General features: G+C 34.0%; 1 protein-coding gene across 1 annotated transcript; it reads left to right on the forward strand.

The window, feature by feature from the left end:
• The first annotated feature begins 19512 nt into the window (after positions 1–19512).
• On the forward strand, positions 19513–26428 carry LOC149194786 (putative serine carboxypeptidase-like 23). The gene is made up of 10 exons (XM_089407897.1): positions 19513–19900; positions 20090–20197; positions 22218–22316; positions 22411–22503; positions 22674–22759; positions 23041–23280; positions 24709–24842; positions 24964–25053; positions 26094–26199; positions 26288–26428. The coding sequence occupies exons 1-10, from the start codon at positions 19516–19518 to the stop codon at positions 26426–26428; spliced, it is 1482 nt and encodes a 493-aa protein (XP_089264023.1). The 5' UTR covers positions 19513–19515.
• The last annotated feature ends 880 nt before the right edge of the window (positions 26429–27308 follow it).

Here is a 27308-nt window from a genome sequence, read left to right on the forward strand (position 1 = left end):
TATGCTTTTAAAAAAATTGATATTTTCACTTTATATTTTAAAATTATATTATATATATAATTAAGCTATTGAAAAATTAAATTTTTACTTTACACTTTGAAATTTCCAAATCTCTAAAATTTTAACAAACTCCGAGTTTTCATAAATTTTCATTTCCCTTTATTTTCGCTTCTCTTTATTCTAATAATTCTATGTAATTATATTTTTTTCTATGAAATTTTAACAAACTATGACTTTTCATGAATTTTCATTTCTCTTTATTAATCCCGGCCAACAACAACAACTATTAGTAATCGATTTTCGATGATAGCATTAGTCTCTTTTACGTTTAACCTAAAGTTTTTAGCTTTCATACTCCTCTTATTTCCACCTATCATATTTGATATCACGTTTAACCTAGAGTTTTTAGCTTTCATACTCCTCTTATTTCCACCTATCATATTTGATATCAAGATTTCCATGGCCAATAAGATGTTTGATCATCTTATTTGGCCTCTTCCCAAGGTAGCAGCTAAAGCATAGTGGTTATATTATGCATTCAAAGAGGTTATATTATGCATTCATTGGACTTATTTAATTGATTTTTGTTTCAGTAATGGAAGTAATGCTAACATTAATCTGTAAACATTAAATGTTTGTTTATTTCAGACGCTTCAGATGTTTGTAACAGTATACAAAGGGCACTCCACATGTTTGTTTATTTCAGACGCTTCAGAGGTTTGTAACAGTATACAAAGGGCACTCCACATGGCTCGACACACTAGGTGGATTTGTGCATGCCATGGTGTGGTGTCTAACATAACGGGATCGACTATCGTTGAACATGAAAGAGCAATTGATACATGGCAGCAGACTTAAAGAGCAATTGATACATGGCAGCATACTGAAGCTTACCAGAAAGACTGAACATGAGAGAAGCTTACCAGAAAGACTAAACAGGAAGCTTACTAGAAAGACTAAATAGGTAGCTATATTGGTAAACAGGAGAGGAACGATGTAGCTATATCCGTGAAAGTTAACTTTACTGAAAATACTGAACAAGAGTAAAAGTTAAGTTTCCAGGACGACTAGGCAATAGAGAACTGATGTACCTATACCAATCAAAGTTCACCAAAAAACTGAACACGAAAGGAACTAGTCAAAGTTTACTAAAAACACTGAAGAGGGAAGAAACCTGCATGTTTGAGCTTGGTTCTAGGTCGTTGAAATGGACACTTCTTAGCTGAGCTTGGTTTTATGCCGTTGAAATGGACACTTCTTTCTTCAAATCCGAGCAAGTCGACTGCACCAAAACCCATGAATAACAACAACGGTCATTGGTATGCTTTTCATTTTCATATCTGCTTCTATGTTTGTGTAGCCTTGCATCAGAACCGGTGAATAATTGGAAGTCTTGCATCATAACCGATGAATAATTGGAATGATAGCTAGTACGATTTTCATCTCTGCTCCTATCTTGTATGATCTCATTCCCATATGATATTTAAAACCTGTGAATAACAACAATGGTAACTGGTATGATTTTCTTTTTTCATATCTGATTCTATGTTTGTGTAGCCTTGCATCAGAACCAGTGAATAATTGGAATGGTAGCCAGTACGATTTTCATCTCTTCTCCTATTCTATGTGATCTCATTCTCATATGATATTTTATATTGATTTCATGAACGTCAATATCATAACCAAAATTTAAAACAACAATAAACAAAATTTAAAACAACACCTATTTCTGAGTTCTATTCCCTTAAACAAAATTTAAAACAACGCCTATTAATGAGCTATGTTCCCTTGTTATCAGGTATCATATCTACAAGAGGATGAACATGGGAGGCAGGATGGCCAAGAGAGCGTTGTGATAGGCTGAGAGAATCAATTATATTAACTATAGTTGAAACCCTCAACCATTCATGGCTGTTTTTTCATAAATTGATGTCCCCAAGTCAAGTTGTTCTTTATGGACTCACTTTATGCATTCAGGGCCCTCCATCTGCTCAATGAATTTGGATCGTACCATCTCAGCACCCGACCTCCAATCCATCGCAGTGAACCCAATCCACGTCACTGAACCCGCTTAGTTCAAAATACACAAAGTTGTCAGCCTCTTCTGAGATGAAATCAATAGCATCATGGTTTTTTTCACGCACTTACCTAATAAATTGGAAAATATGCTCTCTTTGTTGTCTACAGCTTTGCATTTTGTGAGCCACCTTCACTTAGACTATGGGAACCCTTGTTGGGGCAATATACCAACAAAGTGAAAAGCAAATAAAACAATAGGTGGCTAGCTATTGTAGTTGTATTTCCACTAGCCACTGTTGTCATTGTATTCATGGCATAGGCAAAGATTATTCTCCTTCACAACATTGCAACTATAGATGCCCTTGGATGTTTTACAGGATTTGCTGAGCCAGAATCCTCTAACAGAGAAAACCTAAGTTGAATCCCATATGACCTGATAGCCGTGTTCTTCTTGCGACATGAAACCAAAGATAATGGTAGCCACACAGGTATGAGTAACACACGAAGTTCTGGGATGTCATCGACATTGAGGCAATCTCATATCATTATGGACAGGTGGTCAGAGGATGGCCCTATTGTTGGAATTTCTGATAATTCTAAACAAAACTGAAAAAACAGAACAATACTCTGTTTTAACACAACGGAAATAAAAATCGTTTGTGGAATACGGTGTTTCAGCAACGCTGTTTCGTCAGTTGCTATTTGCAGTGTATCAGCAACAGTGTTTAAACAATGCTGAAACTCGTGTATTAGCAACACTTTGTTTTGACGTCAAGACTATTTTCTAGTTACGGTGTAACAACAACGCGCAAATAAAACTTCTATTTATAAACAGTAAACCAACTGATACAAATTTGTCTTCCTCACATAGAGGGATTTTCACAAAAGATTATGCTGAAGAGCATCTTCCTCTTGACAGAGGGATTGCAGCAGGAACGCTTCCGTTCCACAAACCGATTTTTCACTATCTGAAAATTAAAGTTTTTAGCACTACTGTGCGTTACAAAAAAGACTCTGTATCATTCTTCTAACTTAAAATAGAACTGTTGTTCATTACATTTATATGTTAAAACATATTTGGATTTAAACAATAAGATAATAAAAATATCTTCTAAAGTTTATCTGCATATTGAATGCAGCAAACGGTGATGCCTTTTGAAGAAAAGAAGTCGGTTGTTGCAGGGGAATTTAATGCTGAAAATTTAATGCACATTAATGTGGAAAATATCAAGCACGACTTTGAGGCATCCAACAATCTAGAATATCTACAGAAAATCAGATTTTTGTCTAGCTGTTTATGTTGCAGTTGGAATTAAATTCCAACACTCCCCCTTAATTTCAACTGCTGGGTTTTTCTGCATACCCAGGCATTTCCTGAAATGATCAAAACTTTTCTTTCCCAATGGTTTTGTCAAGATGTCAGTGAACTGATCCTCTGTTCTGCAGTGCTGCAAAACAATCTCACCATTGTTAACCAATTCACACATGAAGTGAAATTTGGTGTCTATGTGCTTTGTCCTTTTATGAAAAACAGAGTTTTTAGACAATGCTATTGTTGAGCTATTGTCACAGTAAATGGTTGTGCCCTTTCCTTGTTCATGACACAAATCTCTGAGAACTCTTCTCAGCCACACTGCTTGGCATGCTGCTGTTGTTGCTGCCACATACTATGCCTCTGCTGTTGACAAAGACACAACTGGTTGCTTATTGGAAGCCCATGAGATGGCTCCCGAATCCATATGAAACACATACCTCGACGTGCTTTTCCTATCATCAACACTTCCAACCCAATCACTATCAGTGTAACCTGTCAACATGAAATTTTCAGAAGAGGAGTATAAAATACCAAACCCCTTCGTTCCATTCACATACCTTAGAATCCTCTTGACTGCCTGCCAATGAGTCTCTTTCGGTCTTTCCATAAATCTGGAGATTAAACTCACAGCGTGCATAATGTCCGGCCTAGTTGCAGTCAAGTACATGAGGTTGCCAACTATGCTCTTGTACAATTTTGGATCAAAATCCTTGCTGCTATCTTCTTTGGTCAATTTCAACCCCATTACAGTTGGAGTCACAACTGCCTTGCTGTTCTGCATGTTAAATTTCTTCAACACTGCTTCTACATATTTAACTTGAGAAATGAAAACACCATTTTCACTTTGGTCTACTTCAATTCCAAGAAAATATCTTAAGAAGCCCAAGTCAGTCATTTCAAATTCACTTTTCATGACTGCTTTAAAATCAGCAATGAGATAAGCATCATTGCTAGTAAAAATCAAATCATCTACATATAAAACAACAATAATAATCTTACCGTCATTCTCCTTTATGTAGAGTGTGGGTTCACCATCACACTTATCAAACCCATTCTCAATTAGAGAAGCATCTATTCTACTGTACCATGCTCTTGGAGCTTGATTCAGCCCATAAAGAGCCTTCTTCAGTTTGCAGACTTTATGCTCTTGGCCTTCAACTTCATAGCCTGGAGGTTGTTCAACATAAACCTCTTCTTTTAACACTCCATTCAGGAATGCAGATTTAACATCCATCTGATAAATCTTCCATTTGTGTTGTGCTGCAATAGACAACACTGTTCTGACTGTTTCCATCCTTGCTATTGGTGCAAAGGTTTCAACATAGTCTTTGCCTTGTTGCTGCTTGTAGCCTTTCACAACAAGTCTTGCTTTGTGCCTGTCAATCTTGCCTTAAACATTGATTTTGGTCTTATAGACCCACTTAACTCCAATGACATCTTTGCCTTCAGGGAGGTCCACTAACTCCCATGTTTTACTCTTCTCAATTGCACCAATTTCTTCATTCATTGCTTCAATCCATTTATTTTGATTTACAACATCTTCAAAATGAACTGGGTCATCAACATGACAATACAAAGCGAATAATGAATTCAGACTGGTATTGTTACTTACCTCTTCTTGTTCATAAATCTCATTCAGATTTCTGAATCTTGGTCTTCTTGGTGTGCTTTGAGTTCCATCCGAACTTGAGGGTATTTCTGATCCCTATGGTGTGCTTGGAGAAGCATTTCCTTGACTTCACAAGGCTGTTCGAATTCCAGCTTGTGGTGTGGTTTGTTGTACTTGCTGTGGTGGAGGAGGAGCCACCAAGGAAGGATTATTTGCTACTGTCCCTTCCTCTTCTTCTTCGTGAGACACAATTGTCTTCACATTCACTGTCTTCTCTAAGCTTCCATCCCAAGCTTCATCTTCAATGAACTGCACATCTCTGCTTACTATCAATTTCTTGGTGGATGGATTATAGAGTTTGTATGCTTTTGACTCATCACAATAGCCAATAAAGACACACTTCTCCCCCTTACTGTCAAGCTTCTTCCTTAGCTGATCCGGTACATGTGCATATGCTACACAACCGAATACTCTCATGTGAGTGACAATTTTCTTTTGACCACTCCATGCTTCTTCTGGTATTTTGTTCATGACAGCTTTAGTTGGGCATCTATTCAAGATGTAAATTGCGCAAATGACAGCTTCTGCCCAATACTCATGCGGCAAGTGTTTTTCCTTCAGCATACTTCTGACCACGTTAAGAATGGTCATATTCTTCCTTTCGACAACACCGTTTTGTTGAGGTGTATACCTCGTGGTGAACTGCTTTTGTATGCCATTCTCTCTGCAAAAATGCAAAAAGTCTTTGGAGATGTACTCTCCTCCTCTATATGTTCTGAGCACTTTGATATAATGCCGACATTGCTTCTCAACAAGAGTTTTGAAGTGGCGAAATTTCTCAAACACTTCACTCTTCTGTTTCAGCATATACACCCATGTCTTTCTGGTGTAATCATCAATGAAAGTTAAAACATATTTATTTCCGGCAAATGATGGTATTTGCATCGGTCCACACACATCAGAGTGAACAATTTCCCAGGGTGCTTTTGCCCTTATACTCTTTCTTGCTGGAAACCTTTCTTTGTGTTGCTTGCCCAAGAAGTAGCCTTCACAAAGGCTGTTCGGTTTCTCGATCAATGGAAATCCCTTTACCATTCCCTTTCTGTGCAACAGATTCAAGCCTCTGAAATTGAGATGTCCAAATCTCAAGTGCCACAACCAATTCTCATCTTTCACTTGTTCCTGAAAGACTTCTTGTGTAACAGCTGCAATAGTTCTTCCTTCCTTCAAATCTGCCCTGAGTTTGAGAGGAAACATTCTATTGCTGGTCATCTGCACCTGTGCAATGATCTTCTTACTTGGAGGTATGTCTCTAATTGTACACATATCATCTTTAAAGAACACATTGTAACCTTTGTTAATGAGCTGTCCAATGCTCAAAAGATTACATTTCAGACCAGGTAGATAGTATAACTCTGGCACAATCATCTATTGTCCATTTATTGCTCGGATACTGACTCTGCCCTTACCCTTGACAAATATCTTACTATCAGTTCCTGTTGTTACCTCAGATTTCACATTTTCATCCAGATTGGCAAACATTTCAATATTTCCAGTCATGTGATTACTACAACCTGAGTCTAAGAACCAAAAATCTTCTTGTTTGTCTTGTGCAATGTTACATGTTAACAACACAATCTTTGGATTCTTATCTTCTTCATTTGCAAAATTAGCATTCTGCCTACTATTCATGTCATTTTGTTTTTTCCTACATTCATTGGCGTAGTGCCCATATTTCTTACAATAATGACATTGGACTTGGGATTTGTCATACCTTTGTCCATGAGCTTGTTGTTTGCTTGAACCTTCATCTTGGTTCTGATTGCAGCTCCTTCCGCTTGTGCTTGTAGGATTATTTCTGCCTTTGTTTTGGCTTCTTCCACGACCTCTGTTATTTGCTTTGCCTTGACCTTTTCCTTGGCCAAAAGACATCTGTGTCTTGAATGCTTGCTCAAAAGAGGAATCTGTTCCTCTACTCAGTCTGTGTTCATGAGACATAAGAGAAGCACTCAATTCATCTACTGTGAACTGTGAGAGATCCTTTGTTTCTTCTATTGCTACCACAATAGATTCAAACCTTGAGGGTAAAATTCTCAAGATATTCTCTACAATCCTTCTTTCTTCAAGAATCTCACCATGAGATCTTATCTGGGTTATCAAGCCAATAACCTGAGTGAAGAATGAATCTATTGTATCAGATTCCTTCATGCTGAGTGTTTCAAAGTCTCTCCTCAACATCTGCAACTTTGCAGTCTTCACCTTCTCCATGCCTTGATAGGCAATTTTAAGAATATCCCATGCTTCCTTGGATTTTGTTGCTATTGCAATCCATGGAAAAACACTTTCATGTACTGATTGGAAGAGAAAAAAGAGGGCTTTGGCATTCTTCTTCCTGTCGCTCTTCAACTGGTCTCTTTCTGCTACTGTCAAAGTAGCCAACTCTGTTGCATCTGCAGGTTCAGTATAGCCAGTTTCAACCAGCTCCCATATTCCTTGAGAAGCAAACAATGCTTTCATTGTTATGGACCAATAACTGTGATTTTTCCCATTAAAACTGTGACAGTTGGGAATTTGTCAAACCTGTTCCAGCATCTTCCATCTTAACCTGTATAAATAAAGAAGAGATACTGACTGTATAAATAAAAACAGGCAAAAACTTTCTCTGGTGGAGAAAATCTGCTCAATAAGCTTCTTATAGCTCCTATAGTGAAAAACAAACTCCGTTTTTGACTCACTGAGTGCCTAGACCAACTCTGGTACCATGTTGGAATTTCTGATAATTCTAAACAAAATTGAAAACACACAAAAATACTCTGTTTTAACACAGCGGAACTAAAAATCGTTTGCGGAATACGGTGTTTCAGCAACGCAGTTTCGTCAGTTGCTGTTTGCAGTGTATCAGCAACGGTGTTTTAGCAATGCTGAAACTCGTGTATCAGCAACACTCTGTTTTGATGTCAAGACTATTTTCTGGTTACGGTGTAACAGCAACGCGCAAATAAAACTTCTATTTATAAACAGTAAACCAACTGATACAAATTATTCTTCCTCACATAGAGGGAATTTCACAAAATATTATGCTGAAGAGCATCTTCCTCTTGACAAAGGGATTACAGCAGGAACGCTTCAATTCCACAAACCAATTTTTCACTATCTGAAAATTACAGTTTTTAGCACTGCTGTGCGTTACAAAAAAGACTCTGTATCATTCTTCTAAATTAAAACAGAACTTCTGTTCATTACATTTATATGTTAAAACATATTTGGCTTTAAACAATAAGATAATAAAAATATCTTCTAAAGCTTATCTCCGTATTGAATGTAGCAAGCGGTGATGCCTTTTGAAGAAATGAAGTCAGCTGTTGCAGGGGAATTTAATGCTGAAAATTTAATGCACATTAATGTGGAAAATATCAAGCACGATTTTGAGGCATCCAACAGTCTGGAATATCTACAGCAGATCAGATTTCTGTCCAGCTGTTTATGTTGTAGTTGGAATTAAATTCCAACACCTATGCGGCAGTGTTGTAGCTCCCTTCTCTTCTTGCGAAATGAAGCCAAAGATAATGGCAGCCACACATGTATGAGTAACACGTGGAGTTCTGGGATGTCATCGACATTGAGAGAATGTCATATCACAGTGGACAAGTGGTCAGAGTATGGTCCCATACGGCGGTGTTGTGGCTCATATGTCTGGTATGTTACCATGCGTCCAAGTCGTGTCATGTAAAATTAAATGCATCACATAAAATATGTTAAAAAACAATATGAACTTTTTTTAATTTATATTTAAAAGTAGTCTCTGTGGATTTACGTTTAAAAGCAATTTCTTTGTATTTTATTGTTGATCCTAGGGATAACAATACGTTTTACGCTGTTGGGTTTAGTGTTATCAATTACCGAGAGAAATAGAATAATGCATCTTTAGAAACAACTTGAGAGTAGAGGCACTTCAGAAACATCCTAATAATAGAGGCATGGATTCTAGAAGGTAAATCTTTGTTTAATGTGTTAAGTTTCTGATGAACGAATGCATCCTGTATCATTTTCCTATTTTTCTATTTTTGTTAGGAGTAGTAGCATTATGGAATAATTTGGCACTGAATCTAATATACTATGTTGGTGTTTGCACTTATAAAACAAGAAATGGCTTCCATCGGAGAGAAGGAATGGTATATTTACTTCCCAAGGGACATGAAGTACTGCAATAGTGCTTGACCCAACATAGTGACATCTGCAATTTTCTGGAAAGCCACTGGCACAAACCGATCAATTTATTCATATGATGGTACCAAATGCATTGGCCTCAAGAGATCGCTTGTTTTCTACAAAGGGAGAGCATCCAAAGGAATCAAAACCAATTAGATGAAGCATGAATTTCGCTTACAACTGCAACAGATTCCAGTAAGTGAGTGTATTCCTGAACAGAATTCAACTCATGGCATTTTTCCAACTTTTATTCATGAAGACTTTTATTATAATGTTTGTGTTTGTACCAGTAGGCTCTTTTTTGAAACTTAAATGGTTGAGTCTTTACCTTTTACAGGTTTTATTGAATGTTGTTTAATTTGTAAGAGTCAATTTAGGACAAGTTGAAAGAGAACATTTTATTTCAGCAAACACAAAGGAGATCCTACAAATAACACAAGTCACGTTATTAATTGTATGAGTGGGCCAAAAACACAAGACACATTAATAATTGTATGAGTGGGCCAATTCATATTTATATAAGCAATTCCTTTTTTTGGTTTAATAGTTTCTTATACAGGCTACATTCATTCATCATGGAGTTTTTTCATTATATTATCCATTAAATGAAGTCCATTTTTTCGGTTTATTAGTTTATGTTTAATAGTTGTTTGTTGGCTTGTTTTATGGCTAATTTCTAATGGTTAGGAACTAGTTAGGTCATTAATTGTATGAGTGGGCCAAAAACACAAAACACATTAATAATTGTATGAGTGGGCCAATTCATATTTATATAAGCAATTCCTTTTTTTTGGTTTAATAGTTTCTTATACAGGCTACATTCATTCATCATGGAGTTTTTTCATTATATTCTCCATTAAATGAAGTCCATTTTCTCAGTTTATTAGTTTATGTTTAATAGTGGTTTGTTGGTTTGTTTTATGGCTAATTTCTAATAGTTAGCAACTAGTTAGGTCATGGATGTGTAATATTCAATTGTTTGGGAGTCACTCAGTGTCGCAAATCTACATTATTCCTAAAGCAACTTGACATGCTAATATACACATGTTATTCTTACCGCATTAATTTTTTAAGCAAAACTAGTATGCTATTCTAACCGCAAATCATTTTTTTAAGAAAAACTGGTTACTAAGTTTAACTTATGATTCATGGTTGACATGCTAATATAGACATGTTATTCTTACTACATTATTTTTTCAGTAATAAAACTGGCTACTAAAGTTTAAGTTATGATTCATTGGTCTATGCAAAATAGGCTCGAAGATTTACTATGGGAAGCATAGAGAACGACAAGTTATTGTTGCCTAAATAACTAATTATTAACAATTGTTTAATTATTGTATGTAATAGGTTCTTATTATTGAATTATTCCAATGCTCAACAACTTCAGAGAAAACAAAGGACCTACAGGAAAAGTGCTAGTAGATAACATTCTCCATTAATATGGCATATTTGTATAGTGGCCATTCCCCTGGATATCAAATCTTCCTTCAGTTTTGAACAACTATATGTTCTCAGAAAGAACCTTTTTGGAGGCCCTTATATAAGTGCCATTTATGATTTCTGAACCTTTGTGGGGGCATTATTATATGAGTTTTATTTATGATATTATTCAACTTATTGTATGAGTGCCATTTATGATATTATTCAAGTTAAAGGCATATTCATTTGCCATGTGTTCTTTAGTAACGCTTTCTCGTGGTTTCAACCACATGGATGCCTATGAGATTGTTTCTTCACGATTACTAAAATATGTTTAAGTTTGGTTTCTTGTTTTGTTTGCCTACGAGATTGCTTCTTTACGATTACTAAAATATGTTTAAGTTTGGTTTGCCTACGAGATTGTTTCTTTACGATTACTAAAATATGTTTAAGTTTGGTTTCTTGGTTGGTTGAGTATTTGCGATGAATATAAATAAATAGATTATATTTGCAAATAAAAATGTGAAATTTATTTCAAGTTGAGCAGTATTAAGCTTCAAGCCGACTTCCTACTACTTTGAAGCATTTCGAATGAAATCATATTATCTCTTTTCTTATCCATATTTGCAGAATAACAATTAAAACAGTACAAAATGTATCATTTTATCTTTTTTCTAACACCAATGTATTCAATAGCATACTCTAGGTAGAGAATATCTTGCTCTTCCTGTCATTTTTCAAGTCTCAAATAGAGTTCAGTGAGGAAAACAACTTATCTTCCCATTCATCCCAAAGATAAGCTAGTGTTTTAGGAGAAATTCTATTTTGTAGCAGCGTTTTGGAATAATAATCCTCATTGAATAAACGAATCCCTTCATGGAGATCAAATGTTTTCAAATCTCAATGAAGATATGCATCCAGGGCTTTACGAAGAGTAAAAATTTCAAGTCTGATGTTTCTCATCCTCTATGCAATGATCTTGTGTTCTGTTAATTTAGGAAGAATGTATAACTCATCTGAAAGTATTTCCACTTCTAAACTTATGGACTCGTATACATGGTTTGGTTCTTTTCCTGCTATGTCTTTTACTTTCTCTAACAATTCAATATTCCCATGGAATTTCTCCATTGGCCACCCTTTATTACTCTTACTCCACAATGAATTCAATTGGACGTGAAATAAAATGGATTTAATTGCTAGCTCATATTTCCCTTCTTTTAATAGCATCTCAGAGTAAATTAATAAGTCGTCTTTCATCTTTGCAACCTTTGCAGCCTTACTGAAGTTCCCTGCTATAGCTTCCACTGCCACAAGTATCTAATTAAGTCTAGCGATGGAAGGGCCTTCACAAATATCATCATAGACTGAGTGTCTTTTATCCGATGATAATTTGTTGCACTTTTCTTGAGATACTCAGTTTCAAGATTTAGTATTTCACAGCCATGGCATTTTCCACAGTCTGTATTGCACTTGCTTTTCTTCCAGTGTTCAATAAGTGGCAATTATGATTATATTTTCAATAATAGGTAATAAATCGAAAAACAATTTTGTTTGGGGTTAACTATGGTTGATTTAGTTATAACTAAGTTTATCTCATGTTTGAATAAATATTCTTATTAATGTATCAAGAATAGCACTGGCAACAGTAGATCGAATAGTTGAAAACCTACATACATAAATCTTGGGTTTTTAGTCTGGCAGCAAATCCTATTACGTGCAGCCAGCTTCATCTTCAAGCAAGTATGTAAATTAATTTCTATTTCAATTTCTCCCTAAACTATTTAGTAATTTCTATTTCAATTTCTCCCTAAACTATTTAGTACCTTAAAACAGTGTCTCAATAGAGAGTATTTAGAATCAATGTTCTGAACATGTTGCTAAGACTTTGAAACAGTGTCATGGGTGGACGACGTCATGGGTGGACAAAAAGAGGCTTCATTTTATAAATTGTGTGAACAGATTCAAGATATTTGATTCTCTTGCTCTTTCCTGTGGTTGTTCAGTATCGATTCAGTTCATAGGTCAGGTACAGGTCTCGACTATTATCTTGATAAGCCAGGTTCGCTTCTTCATACGCAGAAGCAACCCCCTCAACCCAAGTAAGTCATCCACTCGAGACAGGGACTTGCTGCCGTGCAATTCCCCTTATTAGTCCCTGCCATCTGGCATCCGGCAGGGACTATAGTAATCGTTCTGGATGGAGATAGCATTAGTTCTATGTGTTATTCGGTTGTTATCCTAAAGTTTCAAAATGCTCTGTGCGGGGATATGCCTAAGTTTCATTCGCACCTCAGCTTGGCCATCTTATTTGGCCTCTTCCCGAGGCGGAAGAGGCTCGACCATAGCTTAAAAGCAATAAGCCCGGTGCATTTTCGCCGCTAACCGTCACCGGTCTGGTTTTAATGTTAACATTACTTTGATTGCTATTATCTGCCGGGGTATGCGAAGGTTTCATAAGGTTTCAGGTTACAGATGGCGACACATTCCCACTGCATGTACTGCCCTCGTGTCTGCGATACCAGTTAACATTTCATTCCTGGTCCTCCGTCTGCATCTTCTCTCAATTCGATCAGCGGAGCTACTCTCACATCGACCTTCCTTGGCGGGGTAGCGGAATGACCTCGCATCTGTCGCTTGGTTCAATCAATGACCATTTCTGGAGGAGCCACCCAGCATGTTCGACTACCTTACAACAGGTTTTCCCATTCCTGTATGTTATCCCATTCCTGTATGTTATTTTTGTTGCAGTGAAGGAAAATCCCTCAGACTGCTTTCTTTATAGTTGGTTTCACAAGTCTGATTGACTTCCCGACCCGGAGCTTTCAGTTCCAGTGTCCCTTATTCTGCTCCTCCTCTCCTTTTAATTCGAGCGATTCATATCGGCCGGGTATCAAATAGTTCAACGATATTAACAAGCATAAGCCACCTCTGTAACATGCCCAACAATATGGCTTAGCAAAGGCATTGAAAATGACTTTGTGTACAGGGCTTTAGGTGTGATTATAAGCTAATATAACAAAAGAAATATAAATGAGTGGCTCTACTGGAAAGCTTCGTAGAAAGCCAAGAAATCTGGTATTTTAAGAATTATATTTATTGTTTGCAGTTTCTAGGTCTTTTATGCACAACTTACATTCCTCTTGAAGCAACTCCAAGCATCCAGAAAAGGTTTTGAGCTCCTCAATCTGATGTTTGCGCCATTTTTGTTGCAATACCTTGGCTTCAGCTTCATTTAACCCTGGAAACTCCCTCACAGAGCACACAGTCTCCAGACTCTTTCATTCTCCTAGATAAATTCGAGCATAGGCAGCTCCCAATTCGCCGACTCTGCACTTTGAAGCTTCACAAATATAGGCCTAGACTGTGCATTACTCTGCAAAATTTCAGGTGACAAACTTGGACAAGCATCAAATAATTCAACGATATTAACAAGCATAAGCCACCTCTGTAACATGCCCAACAATTAAAGTAAGGTCCGAGGCAATTCTTCGACTTAATCCGAATCGGTTTTTTCATGTTCCTGAATTAATACGATGAATTCACAGCTGCAGAGCAGTCTCAATTTGTTAAATTTGTAAAGCTCAATTATGTTCTGAACAATAAATACCTCTGTTGACAAATAAAAAGACGCAGTTGACGTCCGCCTGTTCAAATCCCCATCGTTCTCCAAACCGTCCAACCTCCGTCCACCGACACTATGAAGATGGAATGAATGGTTAAAGCGTCTTTCGGGGAGGCGGAAATCAAAAGCCGTACAGCAAACGAAGCCTGCCTTTATGCATTGCTCTGATGAAGCACTCTCGTGATGAATAGAACCAGGTTTACACCCACCCCAAAGCCTGAAGCAGGAAGCTCGGACGCGGGCCTCCAAGGAAACCGCATGCAAATTGACATGCGACATGTTCTCAGGGAAGGGTGGAACGCGTGGCTTGCATGCAATGTAATCGTGTTGGCATTGAGCTGGTAATGAATTGCGTGCTCAGTTCTTGGTCCACGTGGGCACAATACTTTTTCTTATATTCCTTAAAAAAAATCATAAAATGACCGTAGCTGTTGAAAAGTTTTTCTCTCTATTTGTATTCTAACAAACCATCCGAATTATCGGTAGTACATTTTCTGTAGCAGCAAGTGAGCATGAGTAATAATGAATAAGCTAGAATGAACAACTAATAGCATAAAATAACTTTTAGACCTGGATAGACGTTTTTCCATCCCTCTAAATTTCCTGCCATATTTTATTCAATTGCTTTGAATTTGCTGTATCCGTGGGTTAGAATTAGTATTAAATAATCAACGCGAATTGACAGCTATCGGTATAAAAAGAATGTGCAATGAATTCGTATCGAGATACGTGTTCTATTTAACTGAAATTCTTTATATATGTTTTTCTGTTTGCCTTTGTTTTGTGCGCAATAGCTTGGAATGGGTACTAAAGCTTAGACAAGTTTTAACCACTATTGCTTTTATTTCTCAAAATGAAAGCATCATGAAAACTTTTAACAGCGATTAATGTAAGAAGAATGTACAAGCTTTATGAAATTCTTGGGGTTTCATAACATTTGCGAATCCTTTTGTGGAAAATCAATGGCTATGGCTTTGGGGTTTGCAGCAGGTTCTTCTCTGAGCCTCCAGCACAACTCCACACGTTTTCCGAAGGTACGTATGCGGGCAGAATTTTAATCCATGGGATTTCATTTGAGTGAATGCCAGCAATCGTAATAATGGCCATGTTCTTTTGATGCGTTGTTTTCAGATATCAACTACCAGAAGCAGCAGGGGAAGGTGCCGAGTAGGTTATGTGTCTAAGTATTTTCGATGCTTCGTTGACTTCGTTTCGATCCCTACGTGGATTCTCAATGACTTACACGACCTAGTAGCAATCCTCCATGTCATACCTCTCAATTTAACATGTTCTAATTGTTATCAACATAAAGTTTTGTGTTAGGATTTCGTTCATAAATTACTATAATTAACCCCAACTTTATATTTTGTCTTTTTTACAGATAACATTGCTCCAACCATTGGAAGATATCATGAGCCAACCATTGGAAGATATCATGATCACTCAGTCTCAGTGTTTTAAGAATGTACGATAACTTTCTTACATGGTTATGGCAGGGACTAGCTGCCTCGCAGCCCTACTTGTTCTAATAGTTCCTTGTAATCATATTGTTTCTTTTTAGATATACTTATATTGTTTTCTTTGATCGTTCTTTATATATTACATTATTTTGATTTATACGTTACTGGGATATTTCTTTGATTTATATCTTACTCCTTCGATCTATTTGGTATTTGTTTTTTTTGTTCGTGGAGTGATTTAACATATTCTAGTTTGAGTTACTCAAACTGAAGATTGTGAACAAATTTATTTATAAAAATAAATATTTACAACTTTAATTTATTAAATTTTGGGACTTTTTTCTAACCTCAATTTGTAATTTTTCGAGTGTAATTTTTCTAAAATTGGGCAGAGATTTATTAAAATCACAAATTTGATGGGTAACCCCTGCAGAATCTAAGTTCCGTAGAGGTTTTTGAGGGTCCTCAATCCATATATACAGCTAAATAAAACAAATCAAGATTTCATCTCAAATTTTTCCGTCATAGTCCTAAAGTCCAAAAAATCTCACTAAACACAATCCAGAAACAATTTACAATTTACCTTATTTGATTGAAGAATACTGAATTTATTTTAATTTTAAATTGAAAATATTTTAGAATCTTATAGATAACAGTTAGGGTAATTATTTGAACTCAGTACTTTCCATAGAATTCAGTGTTGTCCATAGGATATCCTTGACATATGTAACAATCTGAAAGTCCATAGAATTCAGGGCTGTCCAGAGGATATCCTTGACATATGTAACAATCTGAATTTGAATATTTTGATTTTTATTGAAAATTTTTAGAAGTTTATTTTTATAATTTTTGGAAAAAGGTGTATGCTAGAGGAAATGTTTTTTTTTTTTTTTTTTGAGAATTTTTGTTAATTTAGTTCAAAATGGATATAAATTTTTAGAAATCATAATTTTAAATTGTTTAATTGGGAAAGATAGAGTTTTTTTAGGGGTGTTTTAAGGTGTTGAGTCTATTTATGCATTCAAAATTGGATTTTGAACAATAAGGAATCACAATCTAGCTAAAAATTGTATTGTGAGATTCCAACCAAAAAACCATTTAGCATATTAGTTAAACTAGGCCCATGGAAAAATATAAGTAGGTTTCAGTTGGTTGTGATGAATTTAATTTGACCAATAATTTACAATAAATCTAATTTCATTGTAAATTTTAAAATATTTTGGAAATTCGACGAAAAACAATAAAGTGAAACAATTAACTTTATTTTCATTCATCATATTTTCAAAAATTTCTAAAAATTTCAAAATCCACAAAATCCATGAAATCCATAAAAATAATGAATGTAAAAATAACCTTCACATTACAATTAAACAATTGAATCCACTCTTATTCATCACACCAAAAATATAAGCACACTCTCTTAAAAATGGTTGAAATCATTAATATATTTCACGTAAAGGTGTATGCTTTGACTACACACACATTACATTCAAAGATTACTTTAATATATAGTGTTTTTCAGATCTAACTTGTTCCTAACTTAGAAAGAGAGGTTGGTCCTAACTTAGAAAGAGAGGTTGAGAGGATTTCTCACCCATCTCAAACCAACATCTCAAATATAAGATGTAATCATTAACTCCAACATCCTCTCTTAATGCTTACATTACATAAATTTATTGAAATCATCCACAAACAACAAAATACACAATCATTCTTTAACTGATTTACAACTTATCAGTATAGACTCCATCAAGTTGCCTTATAACCCTCGTAAAGGTGTAGTCGGATTTGAGAGTTCTACTCCTGAACTCCCCAATCAAGGACCTCCCAAGTCAATTACTGAACACCATCCCAAACCTTCGCATAACCTCATTAGAAGACCGCTCCCATGTCTTCAACGAATGTGAGATTCTTCTCAAGATCTGCAACTACCCTACTCTCTAGACAACCATTCATGTAAAAAAATTTAAGAGATTACCGTACTATCTAGACAACCATCCATGTAAAAAATTTAAAAGATTCAAATTTTTCATTAAATTCATCATCAAAATTCAATAATCTATACAAGTATATTTATTGATTCTTCTATAAATAAATTTAAACCATTAAACAATTTACTAACCTCCTCCACATTGCAGATTACATAAAAAATTAATATTGAACATAATTATTTACTACATAAAAATACACTCTTTACAAATAGACGACGCAGGTCATGAGCTTAATTAATAAAAAGACAACATTGCATTGCATGGAGAATGCATTCTTCGTAGTTGTCAACTATGCGTAAAATTCCAAACTCGACTCCTATCGAAGTTCAATTCTGGCAATGAGATCTTGGTTCTTTGTATGGCGAACAGGAAATCATACGAGCGAATGAAATTCCAACAATTAAAGCTCCAGAGAGCACCTGACAAGAGACATCAACGGACTGATATTCCCGCACATGGTGCACGCTCTCTGTTTCTCATCATTACAGACTTCACACATCACAAACCCAACACATTACTACAAAATATGCAGCGATAAACCAGAGTCTCCTGTACCTTCGGCCCATCTCAAACTAATAGTTTAAATGTAAAATATAAACATCGCCAGACATTGTGGCTGTGAAGGAAAGTATTGACTATTCTCAAGGCTGTGTTAATGGTTACCTGTTGGTTCATAACGTGAATCCCATAATGTAAACGTAATTTCTCCAGGTTGGAACGCCACCTTCTCCGGGATTGTCATCTAACAACTTTCATAAACTGGCTGTAATAACAGCTGGTTTCGATTCCAAACTTCGTATCCTCTTCTACTCTGACTTCGACTCCCTCCTTTTCCAACTCCGGTTTATGCTCACTTGTTTCCAAGATACAACCAGTTGGAGTAACTCTAACCATAGTTACCAAGTTTGAATTTGCATAGTTACCAAGTTTGAATTTGAATTTGATAAAAATTAAAATAAGCATTTTTAATTTGCAAAAAAATTATCATTTTTTTCTTATTGTGTCTACATATTTTCAGTCTATTTTTTTCTAAATTTATTTTGAATTTTGAATAACATCCAATAAACTAAACTAGATAATATAATAACTTTACAAATATAATTCACCAAAAAAAACTTCACTTCCCTTCAATACTTCTTTATTTCTAAATTTAAATTTAAAATATTATTCTAATTTTAAAATTGATTTATCTAAATTTTCTCTAATAAATATGAACATTTTAAAAAATATCTGAAATTCCATAAAATCAGTCATTGCAAAATTAACATATATTACAAATTAACAAAACTCAGTGTAAAAGATTCTTACTTTCATATTTTACTAACTTTTTAACCCATAAAAACAATAATAAAATTGGAAAATTATAACTTTTTTATTCTGTATGATTTTCCAATTTCTCCAGTTTTTTCCTTCTGCGTGAATGCCATCCTAGAACTATTTGTTCCACCATTAACATTCTACCTAGTGAATATACAATCTGTTCCATTTACGTAAACCACCAACCACAGATTCTGAGGCATTTAATTTTTCATTTAACCCCTTATCCAACCGCTGATCTTTGAAAACCGAATCGACTTTCATCAAATATCGAATGATACGGTATTCTACAGATTCTGAGGCATTTAATTTTTCATTTAACCCCTTATCCAACCGCTTATCTTTGAAAACCGAATCGACTTCCATCGAATAATACGGTATTCGTATCGAATTGGCGTATTTTCGAAAATTTTTTAGCCCGATTCGGGCGAATTTGGTAACTATGACTATAACTACCGCATGTGGCCTCTCCTCTCCTCAGATTAGTCTGTCCTTCATAACCCTAATCGAGAAGAGAACCTTCGCTTCTCCTTCCTTGGTTGGTTGTCAAGATGCAGAGAATGCAGTGCTTGCTTCTGTCAATCATTTTGGCAGCAGCAGTTGCTCCCTCTCATCAGCTCATCTCTCAAGGTGACAAACTGCGGTTGTGGTTCAATGCGACAAGATACGGAAGCCACTCAATAGAAACTATAGAGTGGGGGTCTGCGACAGCCACGATCAGCTTTAAGAATGATTCAGAATATTTGACAGAGGAGCACCCGCAGGAAGCCGATTATCTCCCACACGGCCTCCCCGGGCAGCCGGGCGGCTTCACATTTCGACAGTACTCTGGATATATCACAGTCGATGCGAAGGCAGGCAGATCGCTTTTCTACTATTTCGCCGAGGCCATTCGAAATCCCATCAAGCAGCCGCTGGTTCTCTGGCTTAACGGCGGTAAATATTTTGAATATTTGTTTTTTACGGAGGTTTTTGCAAGTAGAGTTAATTTGAAATGTATTTTTAAACTTTTTGTAAGTAGGGTTAAATTAAAATGTAGTTTTAAGATTTATCATATAAAATATTTTGGTTCTAGATATTTCAAACTAATTAATGTAGATCTATCACATTTCATTGTTCCTGCAGGGCCGGGATGTTCGTCGATTGGATATGGAGCACTGGAGGAACTAGGGCCTTTTCGCGTTAATCCAGACGGAAAAACTCTCACCTACAATCCCGAGGCATGGAACCAAGGCCAGTATTACCCTCTTTTATATCTGGACATCCAGTTTTTTTGAAATGTACAATGTGTATGCATATGAATTTACTCGTATCTTGTTTGCTCGCATTTAAAATGGTTAATGTTAACCCTTGCAGAATTTAAATTAGGTTAACAGTTATTGAATTTAAATTAAGATAGCACCAGCCTAGTGTTATCCGGGATTTAATGGATTAGGTTAACAGTGAGAGGATTAAATTAGGGTATTACCATCTCAGTTCCATCCTTAATAGTTTTAATATTTACTTTAGATCAGTTTCATTTTTCATAGTTTTAACATTTCAGATCGAGAAAAGTCTGAACATTATTCTAACATTTCAGAGTTTCAGTTAAGATCGTTTCAAAGGTTCAAATTCAAACATTTTAATAAATTTTAGCAATCGAATAATTAGTTAAATTTCATAGTGTATAAATAAAAAGTTTCATGCACTAAACTAATTTCACTTCATCATAATACTAATATTAAAATCAATTTCACTTCATCATAATATTAATATTAAAATCAATTTCACTTCATCATAAAATTAAAATTAAATTATCATTAATATGAGTTAAAATATATTAATTATATCAGTTGAACAATCTGAGGACATTATGCCTTCAGTGTGGATGCACGGAAGGCATTTATAAAATATATTAAAACATCTTTTGACTGACAGATGTCAACGTATATTAAGCACAATGAAAAGAAATAGTATGTTATGTATAGTCAACTGCTTATTTTTAAATATTATAAAATATATTAATATGAGTGATGAATGGATAACATATATTAGTCAAAGAAAAAGTAGTATTTTATTTATATTCAATTGTTTATTTTGAAGTATTATATTGGATTAATTTCTCTTACTTTAATTTAAATTTAACATTGGAATATATATTAAAATTTTAAAACATAATATTTTATTATTTCAATTACATTAGAATATATATATATAAATTTAAATTAATTGAAGATTTCACTTTTTTTTTTTTTTTTATAATGTTGGGTTGTTACATGGTATTTATTATGCTTTGGGATAATTTAAATTAATTGAAGATTTCAATTTTTTTAATAATGTTGGATTGTTACATGGTATTTACTATGCATTGGGATGGGGACAAAATGGTTGAGAGATGTATATAGAAGATGTGAAGTATTAAAATTTTGGAAAAATTTATAAGAAATGGGAAGTTAATTTTTTTATTATGTAAATTTTTATTTTAAAAATTATAGATTACTTGGTTTGCATGGGATTTAGTTTTCACTGAGTCATAGCTTTAATTTTATAGAAAGAGGTTAAAGATAGAAGTCTCCCATCAAATATGAAGGGCTAGCCTTAGCCTAAGCTCAGTCTAAACAAAAAAATATAAAAAAAATAATAATAATAAAATTAGACAATAACAATTCAGGTTATACAAATTCATTATTACTTAATGTAAACAAAAAATAAAAGATCATATTAAATTCATTTGTAAATGTTATAAGCATAAGTAAAATAAAATTTAGTAATAAAATACATTAATTTATAAACCATAAACAAAATCTAAATAGTAAAATATTGTTATATTAATTTGACTTTGTCATTTTAAAATATAAATAATGATAACAGAAATAATAGAGAAATTTAAAATAACACATTGAAAATATTAAAAGTAAAAAATAGTAAAAAGTGATAAAAATAAAAAAATGATAAGTCATTAGTATTTAAGTTTTCCACATGGAAGAGAAACATTGTCGGGGAAATGTTTATCTTTACATGTTCTCATTTTCCTGGGTGTGTTGGATGGGAGTGTTGGGAAGGAAGAGCTAGGTTTCCAACTTATATATATATATTAAAATGGGCTGCTGGTTAAAAACATTAAAACAAAAAAATATATTTAAATTTGGAAAAATATAAAAGGAAGCGAATAAAATCTCTCTTACAGATGAGAAGAAACCAATAAAAACTGTCCTAACGTCTCTAACCATCCAAAGGTTTTCTCACTCATTTCATGTATATTGAACTGTTGCAGTGGCGAACGTATTGTTTTTGGAGACCCCAGCAGGCGTCGGGTTTTCGTACTCAAACACCACCGATGATTATACGACGAAAACTGGCGATAAACTAACGGGTAACATGCGAATTGTTTGGTTTCTAGGAAAAATACGCGTTTAAGCGATGCCGCGAAATCGAAACTTTTTCACTGGGCTTTTGTTCTATTCCAGCCAAAGACTCGTACGCTTTCCTGGTAAACTGGTTCAACAGGTTTCCACAGTATAAATTCCGGGAGTTTTACATAGCAGGCGAAAGTTATGCAGGTAGTGTCGTTTGTAATAACTATCTATGATGCACAAGTTTTTAGTTTCGAATAGTTATTATTAAAACTGTGATGAGCGCAATTGCAGATTGTTACCGTTAAAATAATGCACTAGTTTAGAGGGATATATTAATTTTTCATGAAGGTGCTAACGTTAATTATTGATTTTAGGATATTACATTCCAGAGTTGGCTTCAACAATTTTACAGCACAAAAAGTTGTCGCAAGCATCATTCATTAACTTCACAGGAATAATGGTGAGTTCAGCTCAGACTTGTGATTTTCGGAAAATTTCATTGGTCCGAGAATCAAAATACATGCAAAGAGAATTCAATATACGAATATCTTTGTTCAATCCCTATGTAAAGACTTGGAACTCTATCGAATGCCATGGTGCTAAATTATCATCTTTGGAAACTTATGTACACAATCAATCTGAAGCTTATGTACACAATCAATCAATTTGGAAACTTATGTACTCTATCGAATGCCATGGTGCTAAATTACCATATTATGTAAAGACGTTCAATTTATGCAGGTGGGGAATGGCGTAATGAATAGAGATACAGATTTTCTCGGAATCTATCAGTACGCACGGAGTCATGCATTGATATCCAGTCAAACCTTTGAGGAAGCGATGAACAACTGTACCGATTCAAAATTCGATGAATTAGTGTGCGGACTTTTGGAAACTGATGTGTTTATTGAAATGGGAAATATCGATAGTTACAGTATCTATGCTCCCAAGTGCATAGTGAATGCATCCAGAAAGGCAAAGGTAAGGGCAAATTATAAGAACATTTTTACAAATCCTAAATATATTCCAGGGCAATCAGAAACCAACATTGAAGCTACGGCCTTAATCTCATCCTATTACAAAGCTTTTCACCATGCTAATGCATTTTAATGTAGATTGCAGTTTCTAGAATATTTTGAAATTTAGTAGTTATAAACAAAGTATATATATATATAGTAAAATAACCTCAATCTACTACACCAACTTCGATATCCACCAACTTCGATATCCACAATGTTTGTAGTTATCGTTATTTTTGTTATAGATTCTGTAATATTTTGAAAATTTAGTGATTATGAATGAAGTGGTTATATAATAGATGAACCATATTACAAAAAAATAGATTTGATGATTATGAATGCACTGATTATATAATAGATGAATTATATTACAAAAAATCTACATAGTGATAATATTAGTTATTTTTATTTCATTACAAATTTTAGAATGTTTTAATTTTTAATAATTATGGATAAAGTTAGATCTAAGATTTTTGTGATTTATAATGTAAATAAATGTTTTTTGGATTAATTACATTCTTAAGAATTGGTAGACTTTTTTGAATTAATCACATTCTTAAGAATTGGTAGACTTTTGGAACCAACTAATGTGGTTTATCCTTAGGGCAAGGAAGAGGCATCATTGTCCAGGGTCAGCTAGTTGTTGAGAACTAGCCCTCAACTAGTTTTCAATGGCTAGTTTTCATTAGTTGACTGTGGACAATGATATGGAGTTGTCTTTAGTGAGACTTTTTGGAAGCTTTTTAGGTGGATTTCCACCGGTTTAATTTATTTAAAATACTGCTGGAATTCATTGAAATCACAATATTCATGGGTAAATCCTAATATAAGTTCTCTAGGGGTTTTTCATGGTGCTAAATCCATATATACAATGAAAAACTAGTTTAAATAACACAAATCAAGATTTGAACTGCAAAAAGTAGCACTATAGACAACTCCTTTATTCATGAAGATTGTATGATTTTTTCCACTTTATCTTGAGGATGAACCACATTAGTTGGTTAGAAACCTAAACCAAATCTTAAAAATGTGATTAGTCCCAAACATATTAATTTAAATTATAAATAAACTTACAATAAAAAATTATTCAATCCCTACCACAACAAATTACAATAACATATTAGATATTCACAATTCTAATCATAGTTATTTTGATGATAAATTTTAAAATATTTTAACAATTTAATAAACTTCTCCTAAAAACAATTTAACAATTTAAATTTTCCTATAAATAGTAATTCAGAAATCTAATATAAAATCTACATAAATTAAACACACAACGATACATGCCATCTTCATATCTATTTATTTCTGGTTGACATCCCAAATGCAGCAACGTTTCCACTCAAGATTGACTAACTGACTGTACTTATGGTTGATGTGTAAATAGCAAGAAGAAGCAGAAATTCCAGGATATGATCCTTGCCGGGATAACTACATACAGGCGTATCTTAATAGCCCGGATGTTCAGAAAGCCATACATGCAAATGTAACAAAGCTACCTTATAGCTGGACCCCGTGCAGGTATCAGTCCATAGACTTAAACCCAGTTACTATATCAATTACTGTGGCAAATTTAATTTTCGAATTGTCTTGTATTTATCACTTTATTGCTGAAATATAGTTTCACGTGACTACGTACCAGTTCTGTTCTGTCTTGGTCGGATTCTGTTTCAACTGTCTTACCAATTTATCGTCAACTAATTGCAAGTGGGTTGCGGATACTTGTTTTCAGGTATGATATAAAACAATTTTGTTTTCTCTTCTGATATAAGAGAATTTTAATTACAATTGCCAATTTATTGATACAACAGTTATATAAGTAAATGTGGATGATACACTACTTGCATTATTTGTTAATAATTTGTACAATGATACCATGATAATTTTCATCCCATTGATATATTTTATTATTTAATTAATAGTTAATAATTTGTACAATGATACAATGATAATTTTCATCCCATTTATATATTTTATTACTTAATTAATATATGTATTTTTTGTTTTCGTTTTTTTTTTCAAATTTTTAATTTATATAATAATTTTATAATTGTATTATTTAAATGTGAATAAAAAATTAAATATAGATTTTAATATGTAATATATTTAATATTAGACATTGCATTTTTATTTATGATTATAATATAAAAATTCAAAATAAGAAAAAGATTATTTTCTCCACATATAATAGGATATCTATAATTCGATTTACTAAACTTATTATACATCTATAGTTTTGGATTTACTAAGCTCCAAGGTATTATATATCTTTTTACTTTCAAAGAAATTTGAATCTCAATAGATTTATTCCTTTCCGGAATTTATAAGATATATTCTAGATCTACCTAGTGCTTAAAGTAATCAAATATCTTTTCAGTTTGCACCTCAATAAATTTGATCCCCTAGCCTTGATAGATTCTGAATTAAGATTGGAATAAATCTAAAATAATAATGTGTATATATACACCAAAAAATAAACCATAAATTATGAAAATATGTAGCAAAAAAAAATATTTTACTTCATTTTATTTTCATTTTTAATTTGCATTTTTGCTTTATTTTATTTTTAATTTTTAATTTTATGTAGTTTGATTAAGTCAAATATTAAATTATTACTCAAAACATAAAAATTTAAATTAAAAAAGATTAACCTAACTGCATAATTAATTTTTAAGTATTTATTCTGCATTGGATTTTTAAGTGAGCATGCGGTATTGTTAGTGATCATACCAGTATTTCATTAACGGCTATTTTTCGTTTTCGTATTTTCAGCGGAGACCAAGATGCTACGGTTCCTGTGACCTCTACAGAACTCGCCATCGATAAGCTCAAGCTTCCAATTGAGACTCCATGGTACCCGTGGGTTAATGGCGACGAGGTAAAAATATAAACTCAGTTATATTAATTTTACCGATAAAATCCCAATGATAATATTGATTTGATCTGTATTCCCATTAATGGTGTAGGTCGGTGGATACACTGTGATTTACAAGGGTTTGACATTTGCCACCGTTAGAGGAGCAGGGCATGAAGTTCCAGAATTTCAACCGTCCAGGGTGTTAACATTGTTCAAATATTTTCTAAATGGAAAACCCTTGCCAAGTTAATCGGATTGATCGACATCCCTTGCAATAAGGGAAGGCCTAGCCAAAATAATTAGATTTGAATGAAATTGCTTGCAACAAAGGGAGGCATTGCCAAAATAAACATACCTAGATCGAAATTTTTCTCATTTTTGTAAATGCTATTGTTTCATAGTACTATTGGTGCTATTGGTGTGGTACGATCAGTGGATTCAGGATCTTGCTGTAATTTTTGAATGAGTGCCCACACTTCTTCAATTTTTTCATTCATCCCTTGCTTTGTTTACCTAACCTTGTTGGATGATAGATATGGCATAAAGAAACGCTTTCACATCCTCATCCTTTCTTGAGAGTGCATCTACAACAACATTTTTCTTTCCTTTTTTGTATATGATTTCAAAGTCATAACACAACTTGTGACCCATTTTTTCTGCTCTTCTGAAAATAATCTTTTTTCTAAAAAGTATTTAAGGGTAACATGATTTGTTTTTACCTTGAAGTGTCTTCCCATTAGGTAAGGTCACCATTTCTTAAATGCATGTAGTATTTTTGACATTTCCATCTGATAAATAGATGTGTAAATAATTTCCTTTGATTGGAATACTTTCAAAAGAAATGGTTCTTCCTTCTTGCATTAAAATAGCGACAATTCCATTTCTTGAGGCATCACATTTCATAATATTTTTTTTTGTGAAGTTTGGCATAGTGAAGATCGATGCTTGGCACATTACCTCTTTAATATATTCAAAGGCTTCGTTTCTTCTATAGTCCAAGAAAATGCATATTTCTTCAGTAATGTTGTTAGAGGTCTTGCTATTTTCCCATAATTCTTAACAAAATTGCAATAATACCCTGTGAAACTGAAAATTCCTTGTAGATGCTTTATGTATGTGGGGATTTTTTT

Source organism: Pinus tabuliformis, chromosome 2_2 (genome assembly GCF_031772625.1).
Source record: "Pinus tabuliformis cultivar Carrire ecotype Pingquan chromosome 2_2, CPIR1, whole genome shotgun sequence".
Classification (NCBI taxonomy): Eukaryota; Viridiplantae; Streptophyta; class Pinopsida; order Pinales; family Pinaceae; genus Pinus; species Pinus tabuliformis.

Bases quoted from the DNA above. Each gene is read 5' to 3' on its own strand.
- LOC149194786 (XM_089407897.1), top strand. From the start codon at position 19,516: ATGCAGAGAATGCAGTGCTTGCTTCTGTCAATCATTTTGGCAGCAGCA. The intron at 22,317-22,410 runs GTAACATGCGAA...GTTCTATTCCAG, and splicing joins AACTGGCGATAAACTAACGG to CCAAAGACTCGTACGCTTTC. The intron at 26,200-26,287 runs GTAAAAATATAA...TTAATGGTGTAG, and splicing joins CGTGGGTTAATGGCGACGAG to GTCGGTGGATACACTGTGAT.